Below are 18,245 nucleotides of genomic sequence, written 5' to 3' on the forward strand. Positions count from 1 at the left end.
TAACTAATTTAGAACTACTTTGAATATTTTGAGAAGAAATAGATTAATATTTGAATATTCCATTAATTTTGCATGCTTGTTCTTTCCAAATGTGGCTTTGCCACAATTCTTCATTGAAGAACTGTTGCTATCAATAAAACCAGAGATTTCTAGAAAACTTCCAGAAAGATTTATTTTATTTATTTATTTATTTATTTATTTATTTATTTATTTACTTATTTACTTATTTGTTTATTTATTTATTATTTAGAAAGATCACTTTAAAGGAAAAACATCAAAATAAAATCTTAAAAAAAAAAAGGGGGGGGACACCTGGGTGGCTCAGTGGTTGAGCGTCTGCCTTTGGCTCAGGACATGATCCCAGGTTCTGGGATCAAGTCCCACATCAGGCTCCCTGTGAAGACCTGCTTCTCCCTCTGTCTCTGTCTCTGCCTCTCTCTCTCTCGTGTTTCTTGTGAATAAATAAATAAAATCTTTAATAAATAAAGGAAAAAAATCAGTTTGAAATTATATTTTATGACATTAACACTTAATGCAAAAAACATTAAAAGAAATTTGAGTTCAGGTGCCTGGGTGGCTAAGTTGGTTAGGCATCTGACTTCAGCTTAGGTCATGATCTCAGGGTCCTGGTGATCGATCCCCAAGTTGGGCTCTCTGCTCAGCAGGCAGTCTGCTTATCTTTCCTTTACCTCATCCCCCAACTTGTACTCTCTCTCTCTTTATCTCTCTGATAAAGAAATAAAGTCTTTAAAAATATATATATAAGCTAAGAATGTTAAGAAGTCCAGTTGCCATTTAAAACACAGTCTAGGGGTGCCTGGCTGACTCAGTCCAGGGAGCATGCTATTCTTGATCTTGAGGTTGTAAGTTCAAGCCCCATGTTGGTGTAGAGATTACTTAAAAATAAAATCTTAGAAATAAGTGAATAATGAATGAATGAATACATAAAATGTAGTACATTAATAAGATCCTTATATAGGCAAGGCTTTATATGATTTTGCCAAATAAAAGCCTGTTTTAAAAACATTCTTGGAGTAGTTACTTTAGGAAGAGGAAAAAGCTTGAAGAACAGGAATAAGGGGTAATCAGATCATTTTGTAAAGTTTGCAGAATTATAAAATAAATATCAAATACCAAAAAAAAAAAGGTGTATTTATAACAACACAAAACAAAAATTCTAGTATCACCACAATATGAGAGTATCAAACCTTTCTCACAAAAGTAGAACATTTTTGATTTGCCTTAAAATTTTTTTTCATGGGAACCCTGGGTGGCGCAGCGGGGAACCCTGGGTGGCGCAGCGGTTTAGCGCCTGTCTTTGGCCCAGGGCGCGATCCTGGAGACCCGGGATCGAATCCCACATCGGGCTCCCGGTGCATGGAGCCTGCTTCTCCCTCTGCCTGTGTCTCTGCCTCTCTCTCTCTCTCTCTGTGTGACTATCATAAATAAATAAAAATTAAAAAAAAAAAAATTTTTTTTTCATGAATGCCTGGGTGCTTCAGTAAGTTAAGCATCTGCATTTGGCTCAGATCATGTTCCCAGAGTCCTGGGATCAAGCCCCACATCAGGCTCCCTGCTTAGTGGAGAGTCTGTTCTCCCTCCCCTCCTCATGCTTTTTCTCAAATAAATAAATAAAATCTTTAAAAATTTTTTTTCATGATTTCATAGTTTTTTCATGATACAAGAAATGACTTAAGGTATTTTTTTAATTTAGTGTATTATTTAATATTGCATTATAAAGTAAAAATATGATCTTTTAAAGTATAAAAACTAATTTTGCCATTAAAAAAGTAATAAGCACTGTGTCATTTACTACCTTAATTATGTAAGAAAAAGTGTGATTTGTCAATAAAAATTTTTAAATCACTCATTTAACTTGGAGCTAAATATATTAAAATGCAGTTTCTTTTTTTAAATAACATTATAAATTTTAACACTAGAGTAGAAATTTTTTTCTAATGCATTTCATAGTAAATTACAATTGTGCACTTCCCACTGGATACTTTAGCATATATATCATTCACTAGAGTTCAGTTTGTTTACAGGGTTATCTCGTTCTTTTTGTTTTAAGATTTATGGATTTATTTATTTATTTGAGAAAGAGAGAATGCGCACAAGCACACACATGCACAAGGGGGTAGGGATGGAGGGAGAGAATCTCAGGCAAGCTCCCCATGTAGCACAGAGCCCAGTGCCCGGCTGGATCCCATCACACATGAGATCACGACCTGAACCTAAACCAGGAGTCAGGCACTCCACCGATGGAGCTACCCGGATGCTCCAGAGTTACCTGATTCTTTAGTGTCAGTTAATTGACTGAGTACTGACAGGTGATTCAAATTACTCCAACCACTATCAAGATTTGGAACTTCAGAATATTCCCTTATGCTCCTTTCTATTCAGTTCCTTTATCCACCTACCCAGAGGCCACTGCTCTTCTGATTTTTTTGCCATTGTATCAATAAATTTCTGTCAATTTTCAAACTTCGTATAAGTGGGCTTATACAATGGGTATCCTTTTGTGTCTTTTTGAGATGAATCCATTTTGTATGTTAGAAATTTGCGCTCTTTTTATTGCTGAGTACTTTTCCATTGTGTGACTGTGAGTTTATCTATTTTCTTACTGATGAATACCTATGCTGTTTCCAGTTTCGGGCTATTATAAATAAAGCTGCTGTGAACCTTCTTGTACAAGACTTGTGAACACGCTTCCCTTTCTGACAAATAATATACCTAGGAGTGAAAATACTGAATCATAGGGTAGGCATATATTTAATTTTATAGGAAACTGCCAGGCCTTTTTCCAAAGTGGTTTTAACCATTTTATATTCTGACCAATAGTGGTGAGCTCTGGTTGCTTCAGACTTTTGCTAATCTTTGGTGTCTTTGTCAGTCTTCATTTTAGCCATTCTGGTGGGATGTATAGTGGTTTTGATTTGCATTTCCTTGATGGTGATGATCACTTTCTCATGTACCTTTTGATGACAGTTCTATCTCTTTCTGAGAAGATCCATTCAAATTGCCCGTTTTCTTTCATTAAATTGTTTAGATTTTATTGTTACTTATTTTTTATTACAAAATTGTAGGATTTCTCGATATATTCTGAATACTAATCCTTTGTCAGATATATGCTTTTTAAATCATATTTTAAAATAGACAGAAATTTCTTTCAGGGCCTGAAAGCCATGAACAAAATTACTACCATTTTTATGCTTTTTGTTAGGTTATATCTCAACCTTATTGTTTCTTATATTTTCTGTTTCAAACTAAAATAATATATGCCTCAGAATAAAGATAGTTCCCAACTAGGGTAAGTGTTAACCGTGCCCCCCCCCCCCCCCTCCAGGTGCTGGCCTTGTCAAACCAAGTGAGTGTGCTTATCTGATAGCCACTAACCACCATACATGTGCTTTTAGTTTATACTATGAGGTCTTCAAAATAATCTCCTTTTAAAAGGGAAAAATACTGTAAGTGCTTTTGTAATTAAAAAAAAAAAAAAAGATGTCAACTTTTTGAAATACCATTTGAGAAGCATTGGCCTGCTCAACTGAAGACAAGTTTGGCTGTATGTGTAGAGAAGACTATTGTGGTCCCAACTCACATTCTGATAAGTTGACATTTCATAAATCACTTTCTGTGATGTAAAACAAAAAAGTGATACCTGCTCTAATGGATTCACTTATTTCCTATATGGTAAAATGCAATATGTGCAAAAAAGAAAAAGTTGGTCACCATAGAAATGTAAAGAACTTGGCTATTAAAATCCATCTTTGAAAAGGTGTGAAACCTATAAGTGATTATAAATTCGTTCCTTCCATCGTGAAATACTTGGCTACAGTACTTTTTTTTATAAAGAAAAAGATGTGATACAAAAAAGGATCTCAGTATCTTAGAGCAACATGATTTTTCACTGAGGAGCATTATAGCGCGATGAAAAACGAGTCTGTTAAAGAGAAAAAGTTTACAAAGGAAAGATGGGGCTGATAAATGATAGATCAAGTACATTAAGTACTCTGAGTACCCATTGAATAGAAAGTTTGTTGTGTTTTAGGAAGATAGATTCAAGTGGAAACTCTGATCTCAAGGAACTTGCTTTCTGGAAGAATGTATAAGGTTAAATACATGAAAGAAAACAGAAAGTGATGTCTCTCAAATGCTCAGGAGTTTATAGAGTCAGGACGATTTAAACATAAGAAGGGAAAGGACAAGAAGAGATGATACTTTAAAGATGTTTTCTTTTTTTTACCCGTTACTTTAGACTTGTCAATTAAAACAAATGGAAGAAGAAAAAGCTGGGAGGTATTCATAGTCTCTGAAATGTAGTGCTACAAATAATTTATAATATTACCAGAAATATTTTCAGAAAGTAGTGACTAATGAGATTATGCTTTTTGCGCCCTTTTATATTTAAGTACTAACAAACTGTTTATCAAAAATGTTGATATTAGGGCATCCCGGGTGGCTCAGCGGTTAAGCGCCACCTTCGGTCCAGGATCGAGTCCCATGTCAGGCTCCCTGCATGGAGCCTGCTTCTCCCTCTGCCTGTGTCTCTGCCTCTCTTTCTCCCTCTGTGTGTGTCTCTCATGAATAAAATAAAAATCTTTAAAAAAAAAAAAAAAAAGGTTTAAAAAAAATGTTGATATTAGCCTAATCTAATCTTTTCTTATATAAAAAAATATCTTACAAGCTGTTTATTTCTTTTGAAAAATAACATAATTTCAAAACCTTATTTTCAAATTGAATACAAATTACATTTTTAATCCATTTTAGAATTTTGTTTTGTAGAAACTCTAATACTTATGCCCTATCAAATCTCCATAAGATAGGTGGTAACATGTCAAGTTGGAAGGTTACTGAGTACTCAGGCATTTAGGACGACTTTGAGAAAAACTGTCACTGTAGGAATTCTGTTTTGTCTATCACAGTGTTTTGTAGCCCTCAAAAATCCATGCCTTTTTGCTGAAACATCTTTTAAGCTTTATCTTATGTAGTTTGTGTTACAAACAATAGATTTTTTCCCTTTTCCAAATTTATAATTTATTATAAAGTAGACTGTGTTTTCCCAGATGCTACCTTCCTCGTCCTTGCAGATTCTGAGATGAGCACCAAGGAGTTACCTCTACCTCTGTTCTCTTGATGTTAAAGACCAATTTAAAAATCATGGTATCCATATTTACTGAAGTCTTTTTTTTTACTTTGTGGATTTGCATAAAAGCAAAAATGTTGTTTTGCCAAAACAGACTTAACATTGGAAAATTGATATTTTGATGCTTTAATAATTCAGAAGTTTCTGGGCTCTATTTGGTACCTGGGAGGTACTTCAGGATGATAATTTAGAATTTTGCTTATGTTAGATAAGCCATGTTCATTTTTCTGACATATCAGAGTGTAGAAAAATGTTTAGAATTTGAGTCACTGCTTGATTCCTAAAGTTGATGCTTTACTAACCTGAGATTTAAGGGATTGCCTACAGATTTTAATTGTGTGATCTAGCTTTGCCTTGCTTCTTCCTCTCTTGATTTTTAGCTTATTGTATTTCTATTCTTCTTGGGGTCTCTGTCTCTGTAGGATGTTGGGAAGTCTGGCATCAATAATTCCTGAGAGGAAGAATGCTCATCATAGTATTCGTCAGAGTCTGGACTCACATGATAATGTAGAAGTCGAAGCTGCTGTTTTTGCTGCTGCAAACTTCTCTGCACAGTCAAAGTAAGCATTGGCTAAAGAAAAAGTTTTGAAGGAATAAATAATCAATATACATAAACACTAAATGAAAAATGTAAGTGGTAAGGTGTATTTTCCAGGAGGATTTACATCATGTTGGGGGAAAAAAACTTCAATACATAATACAGAACGGTTAAGTACATATGTTGGCATTAACTGCACATGAAATAAGAATTTCCAGAAGGACAGATCTGCATAGATTAGTTAGGGAGGGCTTCATTGGGAAGCAGTTTTGTCCACTTAGGCATCCCCCTCTAAACATACATGGTTCTAATGCTAAATTGCTGCTTTCTTATTGTCTTCCCAAGGTTAGCTTTTTTGGCATTAGAACTATGTACAGTTTGACAAAGATTGTAATTTGAGTTGAAACCAGTTTTAACCTATTTGGGATGTCATATCCTACATTATTATCTTATAAAACAATTTTTTTTTTTGGATGCAATGCTGACCATGATTATGTTACTGTACCTAAAAATACAAATTATCTTCTTTACTAACTGATATCAAAAGTAGCATTGCTTTCTGGAGGCATTTTGGTAATATGCATTTGCCTTAAACATGTCCATCTTTTATCCCCTTTAAGTGGACCTGAAAATCCACCTCTGAGAACTTATCCTGTGAGTCAGCAATGTGTACTGATACTTATTTGCAAGGATGCTAGTTGTAAGGTTACAGAAACAACAACAAAATTTAGTAGCAACCTAACTTCCAACCACAATGAAATATTATCTCAGCTCTTAACAAATATATTTTAGAAGTATATTTGGAGAACAGGTTATATCATAATTTATGTGATATTATAGAGTATATTTTTTAAGAGGTATTTGTATTGATAAAATAGAAAAAAGACAAAGGGTATATATCAAAATACTGTCTCTGGGTGATAAGATGGTATCTTATTTTTCCTTTTTATTAAATTTCTCTATATACTGTCAGGAGCAACTTTGGGCTTTATAACCAGATGGATAACATTATTTTTAAAAGTAAAAAAATGGCATTTCCATTAAGAATTTCTGCTAAATTTGCATAAAACATGGACTAGTCACCAACTTTCTGCTAAATTTGCATAAAACATGGACTAGTCACCAACTTTCTTCAGATTTTAATTATAATCTACTGTAGTAAATTTTCACTTCCTGTAATGCCAAAAAATACTTTTCTAAATTTCGTTTCTAAATTTAGGTGATACATTTGTAATTTAGTGATTATGTTTAACGAAAACCATTTTTGGTTCAAGTTTTCTCGTGTTACTATCAGAAGCTAATTTTATTAGCTCTGGAATTTCTGATCTGTTTTGGATAAGGTTTAGACTAAGTAACATAAAAACATGATTCTTCATTTATAGAATTGATGACCAGTAAACAATTTTTTTTTTAAGATTTTATTTATTCATTCATGAGAGACACAGAGAGAGAGAGAGGCAGAGACATAGGCAGAGGGAGAAGCAGGATCCCAAGTCCCTGGGATCATGCTCTGAGCGGAAGGCAGACGCTGAACCACTGAGCACCCAGGCGTCCCACCAAACATTTAAATTAAAAGTTTATGTAGAAGCAGTTTATAACATAATAGGCTTCCGATCACTTCTCAGCCTTTTGGCTAATAAGATCAAGTGTAACATAACAGGCTTCTGTGATATAATTTGTGATATTTAAAAATACCAAATTAGTGAAATAGGAAAGGCTGAAGAGCCTATCAAATGTATCAGAGTGTAAAATTAACTAATTGTATAATGAAGTCTATATTTTTTTTTGAACTGTATCTTTTTGAGATTAGCATTTACTTTTTCTTCTAAAATGATGATGACCTGGCTTGAGATCAAATACCTCAACCAATGCTAGTGAGTTTTTATCTTAGTATCTCTATTTATCAATTTTGGATCTTAAATTAGAGCAACTGGCCAAATAAGACCTTAAGAATTTTAATAATACTGTTCTCCCTCTGTCTATTATTATAACCACATCTCAACTGTTTTTAAAAAGATTAAGATTTTATATATTTAAAGAGCTAGTCCCCTGGGTGACAAAGTAGGAGTTGGAAACCCAAATACATTTGGAAATTGGGGAAGCATTGTTAGTGTGAGAGGTGCCCTCTAGCGGCCACTCTGCTGAACTAGATAGTGCACTCACCATCTAAAAGCTAGGCCTTGGTCCCAGCTGATCCGGACAGTACAGGAATGAATGTATACCCAGTGTTGTCAGAGCTGACTTTTTTGTCGGCGGAGGGGGCAGTATACATGGAAGCTGGAAAATCTGATTATTCTCTTTGCAGTCTTTTTTTTTTTTTTTTTTTAAGATTTTTATTTATTTTTTTGACAGAATGAGAGCACAAGCAGGGGGAGCTATAGACAGAGAGGGAGAAGTGGACTCCCCACTAAGCAGGGATCCCAACAAGGGACTCAGTCCCAGGACCCTGGGATCATAACCTGAGCCAAAGGCAGATGTTTAACCCACTGAGTCACCCAGGCATCCTTCTTTATAGTCTTATTACCATATGGGACTCTGTATTAACATACATTCTTAATGTTGACTTTAAGAATTTTTAAAAGTATTACTAGACAAAAAAAAAAAGAAAGAAAGAAAGAAAGAAAAGTGCAGACTTTTAATTTGCAATTTATTGGCGATAAAGGCCCATAACAGATTTAAAATTTTGAGCTGTATTAAAATTACCTAAGTTACTGGAGAAATGCTTATTAACTATCTACCTCCTCCAGATAGTAGTCTCAATGCCCAGGAGTATAGGGGTGGAGAAGATAAAGGCCCTATTGTTGTGTAAACACAAAATAGTTTCAGATGTGGGTTAATGTTATGTAAAAATAAAAACAATTTTGTGATAGAAATAATACAGTTTCATCACTGTGATAATGACCTGAGTGAGTTGCTTTAAGTAGAGTGATCAGGGAAGGCCTCACTGAAGAGGTAACATTTGAGCTGAAACTGAATCATTAAAGAGGCAGCAAGTTAGAAGAACATTCTAAGAAAGAATAACAAGTGTAAGAGCCATCTCAAATGTGAATGAGTTGTCTATATATACCTGATACACCTCTTATTACCTGAAAGACATTTGTAACTTAACTTTTTCTTGTCAAATGTGAAACTGATATCTTTGAACAATAGTTTTCAAACTATTTGGTATCTTTACACTTCCAAGCATTGTTGAGATCCTCACAGAGCTTTTTTGTTTACATGGACTATATCAATTGATACTTAAAATATTAAAAACTTAAATAGCTACATTTAAAAAAATACTTGTTCATTTTAAAAATAGCAATTCTCTAAATATGTTAATGTAAAAAGACTTCTATGAAAATAATTGTTTTCCAAAACAAAAAAGCAGTTTTGTGAGATGAGTAGCATTGTTTTACACTTTTGCAAATCTTTTTCGTGTCTGGCTGGATTCTTATGTCTGTTTATGTATTCAACATTTCTGTTGCAATATCTTATGATAAGGTATATGAAATAAATCCAGCCTCATACAGACACATAATTGGAAAAGAGAAGAATATTCATAAAGGCTTTATAAGTAATTATGGATATTTTTCTTTGATGTTATACCAAAAGTAGATAGGTGGTGGTTTCTTACAAGCTAATTGCAGAGTGGACTCTAAAAATGCTATCAGTGAACTTGTACTACATTACATTGAAATCTACTAGAATCTCTTACCCATGTATGGTTTTATAATTTATGTATTGGTTTTCTTGAAAATATTGGTTCACTGTGTTATGCAGGTCTTCTAGATGTTGACCCATTTTATTGTATTAAAGGATCACATTTGTTACTTGCCACCAGTCTCAGGAAATTCTTTAAATATTAAGCTGTCAAGCTCATGGTGATAGATAAAGTTTTCTGAAATTCTGATTTTTGTTTAGATTGTTTCTCAGATTGACAAAAAATTTTCCCAGTTATGTTTATCAGGTTGACAGAAAATTTTCCCAGTTGTGTTCCATGAATCGACAAGGTGACTTTATTCATTTTTTTTGAGAAAATGTCTGCCAAATAGCCAAGTGTGAATAATCACAAAGTTTCATGAAAAAACGACTAATTCATCTCATAACTCAGATAATCACATGGTACTTTTCCTGGAGACAATCACTGTGTACTTTATGTGTGGCTTCTATTTTGTCAGAGAATATTAAAAGGACACTTGCTCATGGGTTAAAATTAAAATTAGTAATCTTTATTGTTCTATCAAGGACATTTGTAAGTGTTTATCTGGCTTCGTTCCTTCCCTCCTTTTTCATGGGAGCCCACAGTGGTGAAGAATACAGTGACTGCTAGTATGGTTTGGTGACACTGCCTTGATTCTTGCTAAGGCGCCAGCATTTTACTCATTGCTTTGGTACCAGTAGTGAAGAGAGTATTGATGTTTTAGGAAAACCATAAGATTTTTTAAAAATGTTAAATTGCTTTGAAAATTCAGCACAAATATTGTTTATTGCTTAGAATTCACATAAAAGACGATGTTCTATGATTAGGTGGTGCTGATACAAGCAAAAGAGTCATCTAGCCATGTCTGTAGATTTTCCATTTGTAAGGCAGAAGTAAAATTCTGCAGTTGAGCTAGTAACTCAGCCTTCACATTTGCATCTAAATCTTTTATTTGATAAGTTATTCTAATGTTGAAAAGTAGCAGTGCCTTGATTTCTGACTTATCCAGGCATTTAGCATTGTCAGCTACACGTCTCTTAGCTGTTATGTGCGCTTCTCCAGCCTGTGCATTACGATAACTTACCCTGTTGTTATTTCTAGTTTAAAAATCAATAGATTGCTTTTAAAGAGCACACTTAAAATACTCAGTCTTTTCTTTTTTTTAATTCTAAATAATTAGTCTCAAAATGAAACCTCAAGTTAAATGGTACCGTAATACTTTTTGAAATGTTTTATTTCATAAAGTACAATAAATTAAATTATTAACATTTAAAAAATAGGATAACAAGTCATTTTTTTAAATTTATAGTTTTGCTTTTCTTTAGAATAGATTCCTTCCTTGAATTAATTAGAAAACTTTCTGATATTTCAGTTTTATCTTTTTCAGCATCTTTAGACCTACATGGTACAGCCATGGGTTGAGAAAATGAGTCTTCTAACCTCATCAAGCCAGCGATTCATTTTTAACTATAAAAAAATACTTTGCAAATAAACTTTTATTTTATTTTGGAATAAAATATTGTTCAATTCTAAAACAAACAATTTTAGAAAAATCTTCCAAAACTTTATCACAAAGCATGGCAATGTGTACTTCCTGATATGTTTCTCTATAAGCATAAGGAAAACTTAAGGATTTCAAAATAATGATGTATCGGGTGATAATGAGGTTATAGAGCGGGACGCCTGTGTGGCTCAGGGATGAGCGTCTGCCTTCGGCTCAGGTCGTGATCCTGGGGTCTGGGATCAAGTCCCATATCAGGCTCCCTGTGAGGAGCCTGCTTCTCTCTCTTCCTGTGTCTCTGCCTCTCTCTCTCTCTCTCTGTGTCTCTCTTGAATAAATAAATAAATCTTTTAAAAAATGAGGTTATAGAGATAATAAAAGATATAGTCAAATATAATAAAAGCAGAGGAGAAGAATTGAGAACTGAGTTAATCTCAGAAAACATTATACACCAAACCTAAACCTATTACCTTAGAAAACTCTAGGAAACAAAAGAATGCACAATTCCACATTCTGTTAGCTGTCAAGAGATGATGTCATGTAGCCTCTAGAAAACTTCACTATTTACCTATGAGAGAATGAATTGAAAATGGCAAATATCTCCATGGCAGGAAATATTTTATGTAGACATCCACTAAACTACAGAGGGAAGTATTGCCTATCTTATATATCATTTATAATGGCTAAACGAGCCAACCTTGATTCATATTATGTGTATTATATTTCCTTACATATAATATAATGGTCTTATCCCAAATATTCATATTACTAATGACTTTTGCAGCAGTCTGGTATTTTTATTGGGACAGAATCAAAGCATCTTGGAAAACATTTTACATATATATAATATAAAAAAATCATGGCTAACTTCAAATAGTTTGGCTTTTGGTAAGATTCTGCCTATATTTCCTACTTGGCTTTTCTACTTCATACTTAGTCTATTTTTCTAAAATTTAGAATATTCAAAATATATTTTATTGCTTATATAATCAGTTTATGGTGTTAAAAGCTTTTCTTAATTAAAAGCATATCCTAAAATATCATGCGCTGAGGTAATGACCTTCAATCTTTTAGACAGTGGCACTCAGTGATGCAGAGTGCAACAACACCCATTAATCAGAACATCTTGCCTTGAATACCACTTGGAAACGGTGTTGGCATAAGCCCATTTACTGGTGGGAGTTTTGGTTTCAGTTGCATTTCTTACCCCACCCCCAGTACTTGACGTTTGGAATGTTATGATCTGCAGTTTTATGTTTCTCCTGTGTTGATTGTGTTCTGTTTATAGCCTTAGAAAATTTAAGCAAATGTAATTTTTTTGGTTTTAAAATTTTCGCTGTTCTCTCTTCCCAAAGGGATTTTGCTGTAGGAATCTGTAACAAAATCAGTGAAATGATTCAAGGTATGTACGCTTCATTCGCTGTAATGAAGTGACTTGCTGGGATTTATATTAATAACAGCTCTTAACATTTATTAAGTACCTGTTACATGCTTGTCACCATTCCTTCACTAATTGATTCAATAATATTTATTTAAACATCTTCTAAATGCCAGAACTCTTCTGGGTGCTTAGAATATAGTTGTGAACAAAACAGAGTCCTTGATCTCATGTAACCTACATTCTAGTGGCAGAAGCGGGAGAGGGATGGCAACAGACAAAACTATAACCATTGCTATGGAGAAGTGAGGTAGGCAGGATAGAGTCCCCACGGTAGAGTCCACGCCACACAGTGGAAGGGACACTTTATATTTTGTATATGTTGATCAAGGAAGGCCTCAAATGAAGTGATGCTTGTGTGAGAAATACAGATATTTAGGGGAAGAGTGCACTGATCTGAAAGAGCAGAGGGCTGTTAGAAGCTCTGGGGGTCTCCATACTCCGTTAAAGCCCTTCAGTGTCTTCTAATTGCAACTAAACTCATATCCAGATTCTTTACCATAGCCTTCAAGGCCCTAGCTTTCTTATCTTCACGCAGGGCTTCATGGGTATTGGCCCCACTTACTCCTGTCCTATTCATTACAGGGAGCCCTGGGGCTCCAGCCCTGCATACCTCTGGAGAGCACCACCTTCTTTGTATATTTCTAAGTGGCATTCCTGTGAATCGTGCGACTTGGCAGATTTGACAGGCAATATTATTATGTCTATTTTACAGAGGAGGAAATGGAGGCACATTAAAATTACTTGAAAACCAAGATAATGGTGATTAAGCTTTGTCCTGTTCTCCTTTATTCCTTTGTCCTTTTTTCTCACTGCCAAAAAGCTGTCATTAAAAGGACACATCACTCACTCACTGAGTGGTTTTTATTGAACACTGGCTCTATCGGGCAGGATCGCAGCAGGAAATAGGTGACATACTTGAATTAAAATAATCCAAGGAGGGTTTAAGGAAAGAACAACTACAAAGGTATAGGCAGAGTGAACTGTAGGGAATGGTGTAATCCTGTACCCAAGGGTGCAGAGAGGGAGTGGTTATCAGAAACCTGGAGTCTCATCCAAGGGACCACTTTGAAAAATGACCTTCAGTGTGATATGACCTAATGTAACCCCAGAGAGAGGGATCCAGGGAATAAATACTCTGACCTCTTTCTTCTGCCTCCCATGCCCTGCTGGGACTTTTCACTGGCTAAACCCAAATGGGCATATAGCAAGGGAGTTGATAGACAATATAGAGGTGAGCGTTCTAAGGCACTGGAGTATTGTGTATACTGGGTGATGGTTATTTGGGTATATTGATATGTAGAAACCTATTAATTTGTACACCTAAGATTCATTATTGTTTCTTAAGTTTTACCTATAAAAAATAAAAGCAGAAGAACAGGAACTAGGGGGTGAAAGAGAAAAAGGGGGAAAAAAGCACAGGAGTGGGAGTGAGGGCAAAGTGGAAGAAGACTGGAGCCCAAGATATGGACGTGGCAGGGGGGTTTTAGAAAGAAAGTATCCTCACATTTAATTTTAAGTTGCTTGTGTTTCTGCAAAGTAAAACCTCTTGAGTGTCCCTAAACCAATAAAAATGTCTATAAACAAAGAATTCCACAGACTGCTGGGTTGAGCATAGATTTGCAGAGGAAGAGGAGAGGGATAGGAGACAAGAATCTGCCATGGGGAAAGGCCTAAGTAAGGAGAATACGTAGGAGACTTTTGCAATAATCCAGTCAAGAGATGGTGGTAGAAGTAGATGAGTGTGACAGTGGTGGAAGCAGAATGACATAGTCACATTTGGGTTATATTTTAAAGATATAACCTAAAAGATTTGGTAATAAATTTGTATATGGGATGTGAGAGAAATAAGAGAATCAAGAAAACTCCAAGGTGTGAGGAGTTAAATTAATAAAGCAATCATATACTGAAATAGGAAAAATTTTTAGAGGGGCAGTTTTATGATGAATATAGCTAATAATGGAAGCCATGGGATTATAGCACCTCACTCAGGGAAGGTACTAAGGGTGAGAAGAAGGTTTATTACCAACCCAAGGAATACCAGAAATTAAAGTGTGGATAAAAGAGATAAATACAAAGAGAGTTAGAAGGAATAGCCAGAAAGGACAAAAACCAGGAAGAGTGTGCCTTTGGGGGAGAGAGTTTCAAAGACAGAATGGTCAGCAGTATCAAATGCATCTGGTACCTTAAGGATCAAAATATTAATTGAAGCATAATATATATGACTGCAGAGAGAAAACCAGGGAGTCAATACTCTGACCTCATTTTTCTCCCTCCCAGCTCCTGGGGCTCTCTGCTTTGGCCAGACTTAAATGGAGGCCAAATAGCAAGGGAGTTTGTTGACGTAAGCCACCACTGGATGTTGAAACGTTCTCATATATTCACACTAACAGTTACTTCACAATGGCAAAACAGTGGTCTGCAGAGTATAAATTAGCTTTTGGCATGTATGCAGTAAATTATGATTGACAGTTTTTTTTGTTCTCTATCATCACAAAGCCATGCTGTTGAAGAAAATATTTTATTGTGTAGCTCCAGTGTTGACAGCAAAAGATGCATTGGAGTTAATCCTCATGAAGTTCCAACTCTGTAGGCAATTAAAAAAAAAAAAAAAAAGGCATTGCTACACAGAGTTCAAAAAACTTAAGAACCCGTCCACATACAATCTAGTTACATCCTAGATCTTGACTTAGTGTTGAAGGAAATAATTAAAATTGTAAATATAACTAAATTGTAGCCATTGCATGTGTGTGTACATAGGTGTATGTGTACCTATATATCTATATTTGTATATCTTTCTAGCACGCTGTAGGAAGGTATAGACAGCAAATATGACTTTGCTTTCTAGTGTGCCTTTTAAAGGCATTTTCTTCTGTCAGCTTATAGTTTTATAGTCACCAAAAAACCAATGTTAAGATAGGTGCTTTTGGAAAAAAAAAACAAAACAAAACTACTGAACCTAATTGGATTAGCTCTAGTACGATTATCTTTAATGTCTTAAACATAACATTGGTATACTATTTGATTTTTAAATGGTCATGTTAATTGTATCACTTCTGAATGTGAAATACTATCAAGGATGACAGTCTGGTATCTTTCCCTGACTATTCCTTTTGTGTCCAGGTTTAGCCACACCAGTAGACTTGAAACTGAAGTTAATCCCCATCCTCCAGCACATGCATCATGACGCCATCCTGGCATCCAGTGCACGTCAGCTTTTACAGCAGCTGGTCACATCCTATCCCTCCACCAAAATGGTGATTGTTTCTTTGCACACCTTTACGCTGCTTGCCGCTTCATCTTTGGTTGATACGCCTAAGCAGGTAATTTCAATTTTCTTTTTTTAACTGCCTTTTGTTCAGTAAACTTTCATATTAAGTATAAATTAATTTAAAAAAAGTAACTCACAGTTTTGATAATATTAAGGTCCTCTTCTCTGATAAAGATCACTTTCATTCCCTTTTGCTGGCTTTTTTTTTTTTTTTTCCTGTATTCACAGTCTTAATTCTTAGGAGCCTTTTAAGAAAATGAGGTGGAGTTGAAGGGTACATGGCAGAGTGTGGGGTTGGCCAAGAGAGAAAAGAAAGAATTCAGTATTCAAAGCCAGGTCCTACACTAGAACCTTACAAGCTAAGGGTTAGTATATTTTTATGCATACAAGAAGGTGGCCCAAACATGGACACATAACTAATAAGTGATAGGGCTGTAATTGGAGGTGAGTTCTGTATCACATCTAAAAGTTTCACTGAACTATACATCCCTAATGGTAATTTCAGTGGCAGTATTGTTCACAAATGACGTACTTCTTTCATAGATTCAGCTTCTATTGCAATATTTGAAGAATGATCCTAGGAAAGCAGTAAAGAGACTTGCTATTCAAGATCTGAAATTACTTGCCAATAAAACACCACACACTTGGAGCAGGGAAAACATTCAGGTATGTAGAACTTTGAACATTAGTATTTTATATAGAAAAGTAATATATCATTGTAAAAAGTTTTTACATTTTTATCATCTTTGTCATCTTTTCATTCTTTATGAAAAAAAATTTAGGGGAATTGTTGATATTTGTGATAGATGTTATTTTAAGTGGCAAAGTAAATACATAAAACTTTCATCCTTTCATGTTTCAATTTGTTAGTGAGTTAGACTTGCCTCTCAATTTCTTGTGAATTTTCCTGTAACAGCATTAAGGCTGTTTGAGAAGCCCAGTGAAATCATTTATTTAATGCTTGTCTCCTTTACTCACTTTTGGGAGAACAGTTGATACTGACTGTGATTTATTAGGGAGAAGGTCCTGGAAGCATAACTCAGCAAAGTATATTTTTCCTTTTCTTTCTTTCTTTTTTTTTTTAAAAAAAATTTTTTTTTTTTTTAATTTACTTATGATAGTCACAGAGAGAGAGAGAGGGGCAGGATACAGGCAGAGGGAGAAACAGGCTCCATGTACCGGGAGCCCGACGTGGGATTCGATCCCGGGTCTCCAGGATCGCGCCCTGGGCCAAAGGCAGGCGCCAAACCGCTGCGCCACCCAGGGATCCCATATTTTTCCTTTTCATGGAAAGGAAGGACATTCCTAAGTTTTCTTTTGTAAATATAAGAGCAGGTCTCAATCTCTAGGTTCTTTTTTTTTTTTTAAAGACTTTATTTATTCATGAGAGACACAGAGAGAGAGAGAGGCAGAGACACAGGCAGAGGGAGAAGCAGGCTCCATGCAGGGAACCCGACGTGGGACTCGATCCCGGGTTTCCAGGATCACACCCTGGGCTGAAGGCGGCACTAAACCGCTGGGCCACTGGGGCTGCCCAATATCTAGGCTCTTACTAATGTGGCATCTTTTATAGCATTTCTTAGGTTAATTTAATGTTTTATATTTTTCTCAAAATGGAGCCCTATTTGTTTATTCACTACTGTTAACAGATGTACCATTTTTTTAAAATGCCATTTAAAGTGAAATGGAAGATTCTTAGAATTTGACCTTTATTTTCATGGATTTTACTATCTCTTCGTGTCATCATAGCTACAGTGCAACAAAAACCTTTGAATTTCAGTTTATGAAACTAAGCTTCTGTGTTAATTGGTTTTTTATTTGCCATTTTCTAAACACATTTCAGTATATTGTGATTGATAGTCACAAATATCCCTAGAGATAAGGGCAGTTGTTAGTATTTGCATTTAGTAGATGAACAAATTAGGGTTCAGAGAGACTTAATATGCTTAAGAGAACTTCCTAAGAGGACTTAATTAAGATTTTAATTAAGAGAGCTCTCTCCTGTAATGCATTTTCTACTAAATAATACTGTCTTTCCAAGAAGAGAATGTACTCAGCTACCAGAGGAAACGAAACCCAGGGAAAGCACTGTATCATCCCTTCTCATTTTTTTCCTTATTGTATGATAGACCACATATACAAAAAAGTATATAAAATAAATATTTAATAGCTTAAATAATTGTAAAAGAAAACAATGTTTTCTAGCCACCATCCAGCTAGAAACAGAACTCTGCAGGCTCACATAACCTTGCCACCTTCCTAGTACAGTCCTCCTTGATTAGAACCATAAAGCCAGCCCAAAGGAAACTTTTGTTTTCACTTTTGTGATGATCATTTCTTCGCTCTTTATTTATTTACCTATATATGCTTCCCTAAAAAATAATGCTTACTATTTGTTTTTATTTATTGTGCTTAACATTATACTGATGAGACTCATACATGTGGTTGCATGAGGTTTTTTTTCCTTTAAGTGCTATGTAGTATTCGTTATATGGAATGGACCAGTTTACTTGCTCTTGATGGGTTATTTTCAACATGGGGCTCTTGCAACCAATGCTGCTATGAACATTCTTCAGTTTATCTCTTGACACTTAATATGCAGGAGTTTCTTTATATACTTGAGAGTGAAATTGCTGACTTACAGAATATGTATATCTTCACCTTTACCG

The 18,245-nt window shown here is 35.0% G+C and overlaps 1 protein-coding gene across 2 annotated transcripts in view; it reads left to right on the top strand.

Moving 5' to 3' along the window:
• INTS7 (integrator complex subunit 7) overlaps positions 1-18,245 on the top strand; it is an 85,538-nt gene that overhangs the window by 15,761 nt on the left and 51,532 nt on the right. For both annotated transcript variants that reach the window (XM_025982306.2, XM_072733320.1), the window contains exons 4-7: positions 5,569-5,706; positions 12,223-12,269; positions 15,429-15,628; positions 16,120-16,242. In XM_025982306.2, the coding sequence (XP_025838091.1) occupies positions 5,569-5,706; positions 12,223-12,269; positions 15,429-15,628; positions 16,120-16,242 (508 nt within the window). The remainder of the gene's footprint in view (positions 1-5,568; positions 5,707-12,222; positions 12,270-15,428; positions 15,629-16,119; positions 16,243-18,245) is intronic.

The sequence above is a fragment of the Vulpes vulpes genome, chromosome 13, assembly GCF_048418805.1.
Source record: "Vulpes vulpes isolate BD-2025 chromosome 13, VulVul3, whole genome shotgun sequence".
In the NCBI taxonomy this organism is placed as follows: Eukaryota; Metazoa; Chordata; class Mammalia; order Carnivora; family Canidae; genus Vulpes; species Vulpes vulpes.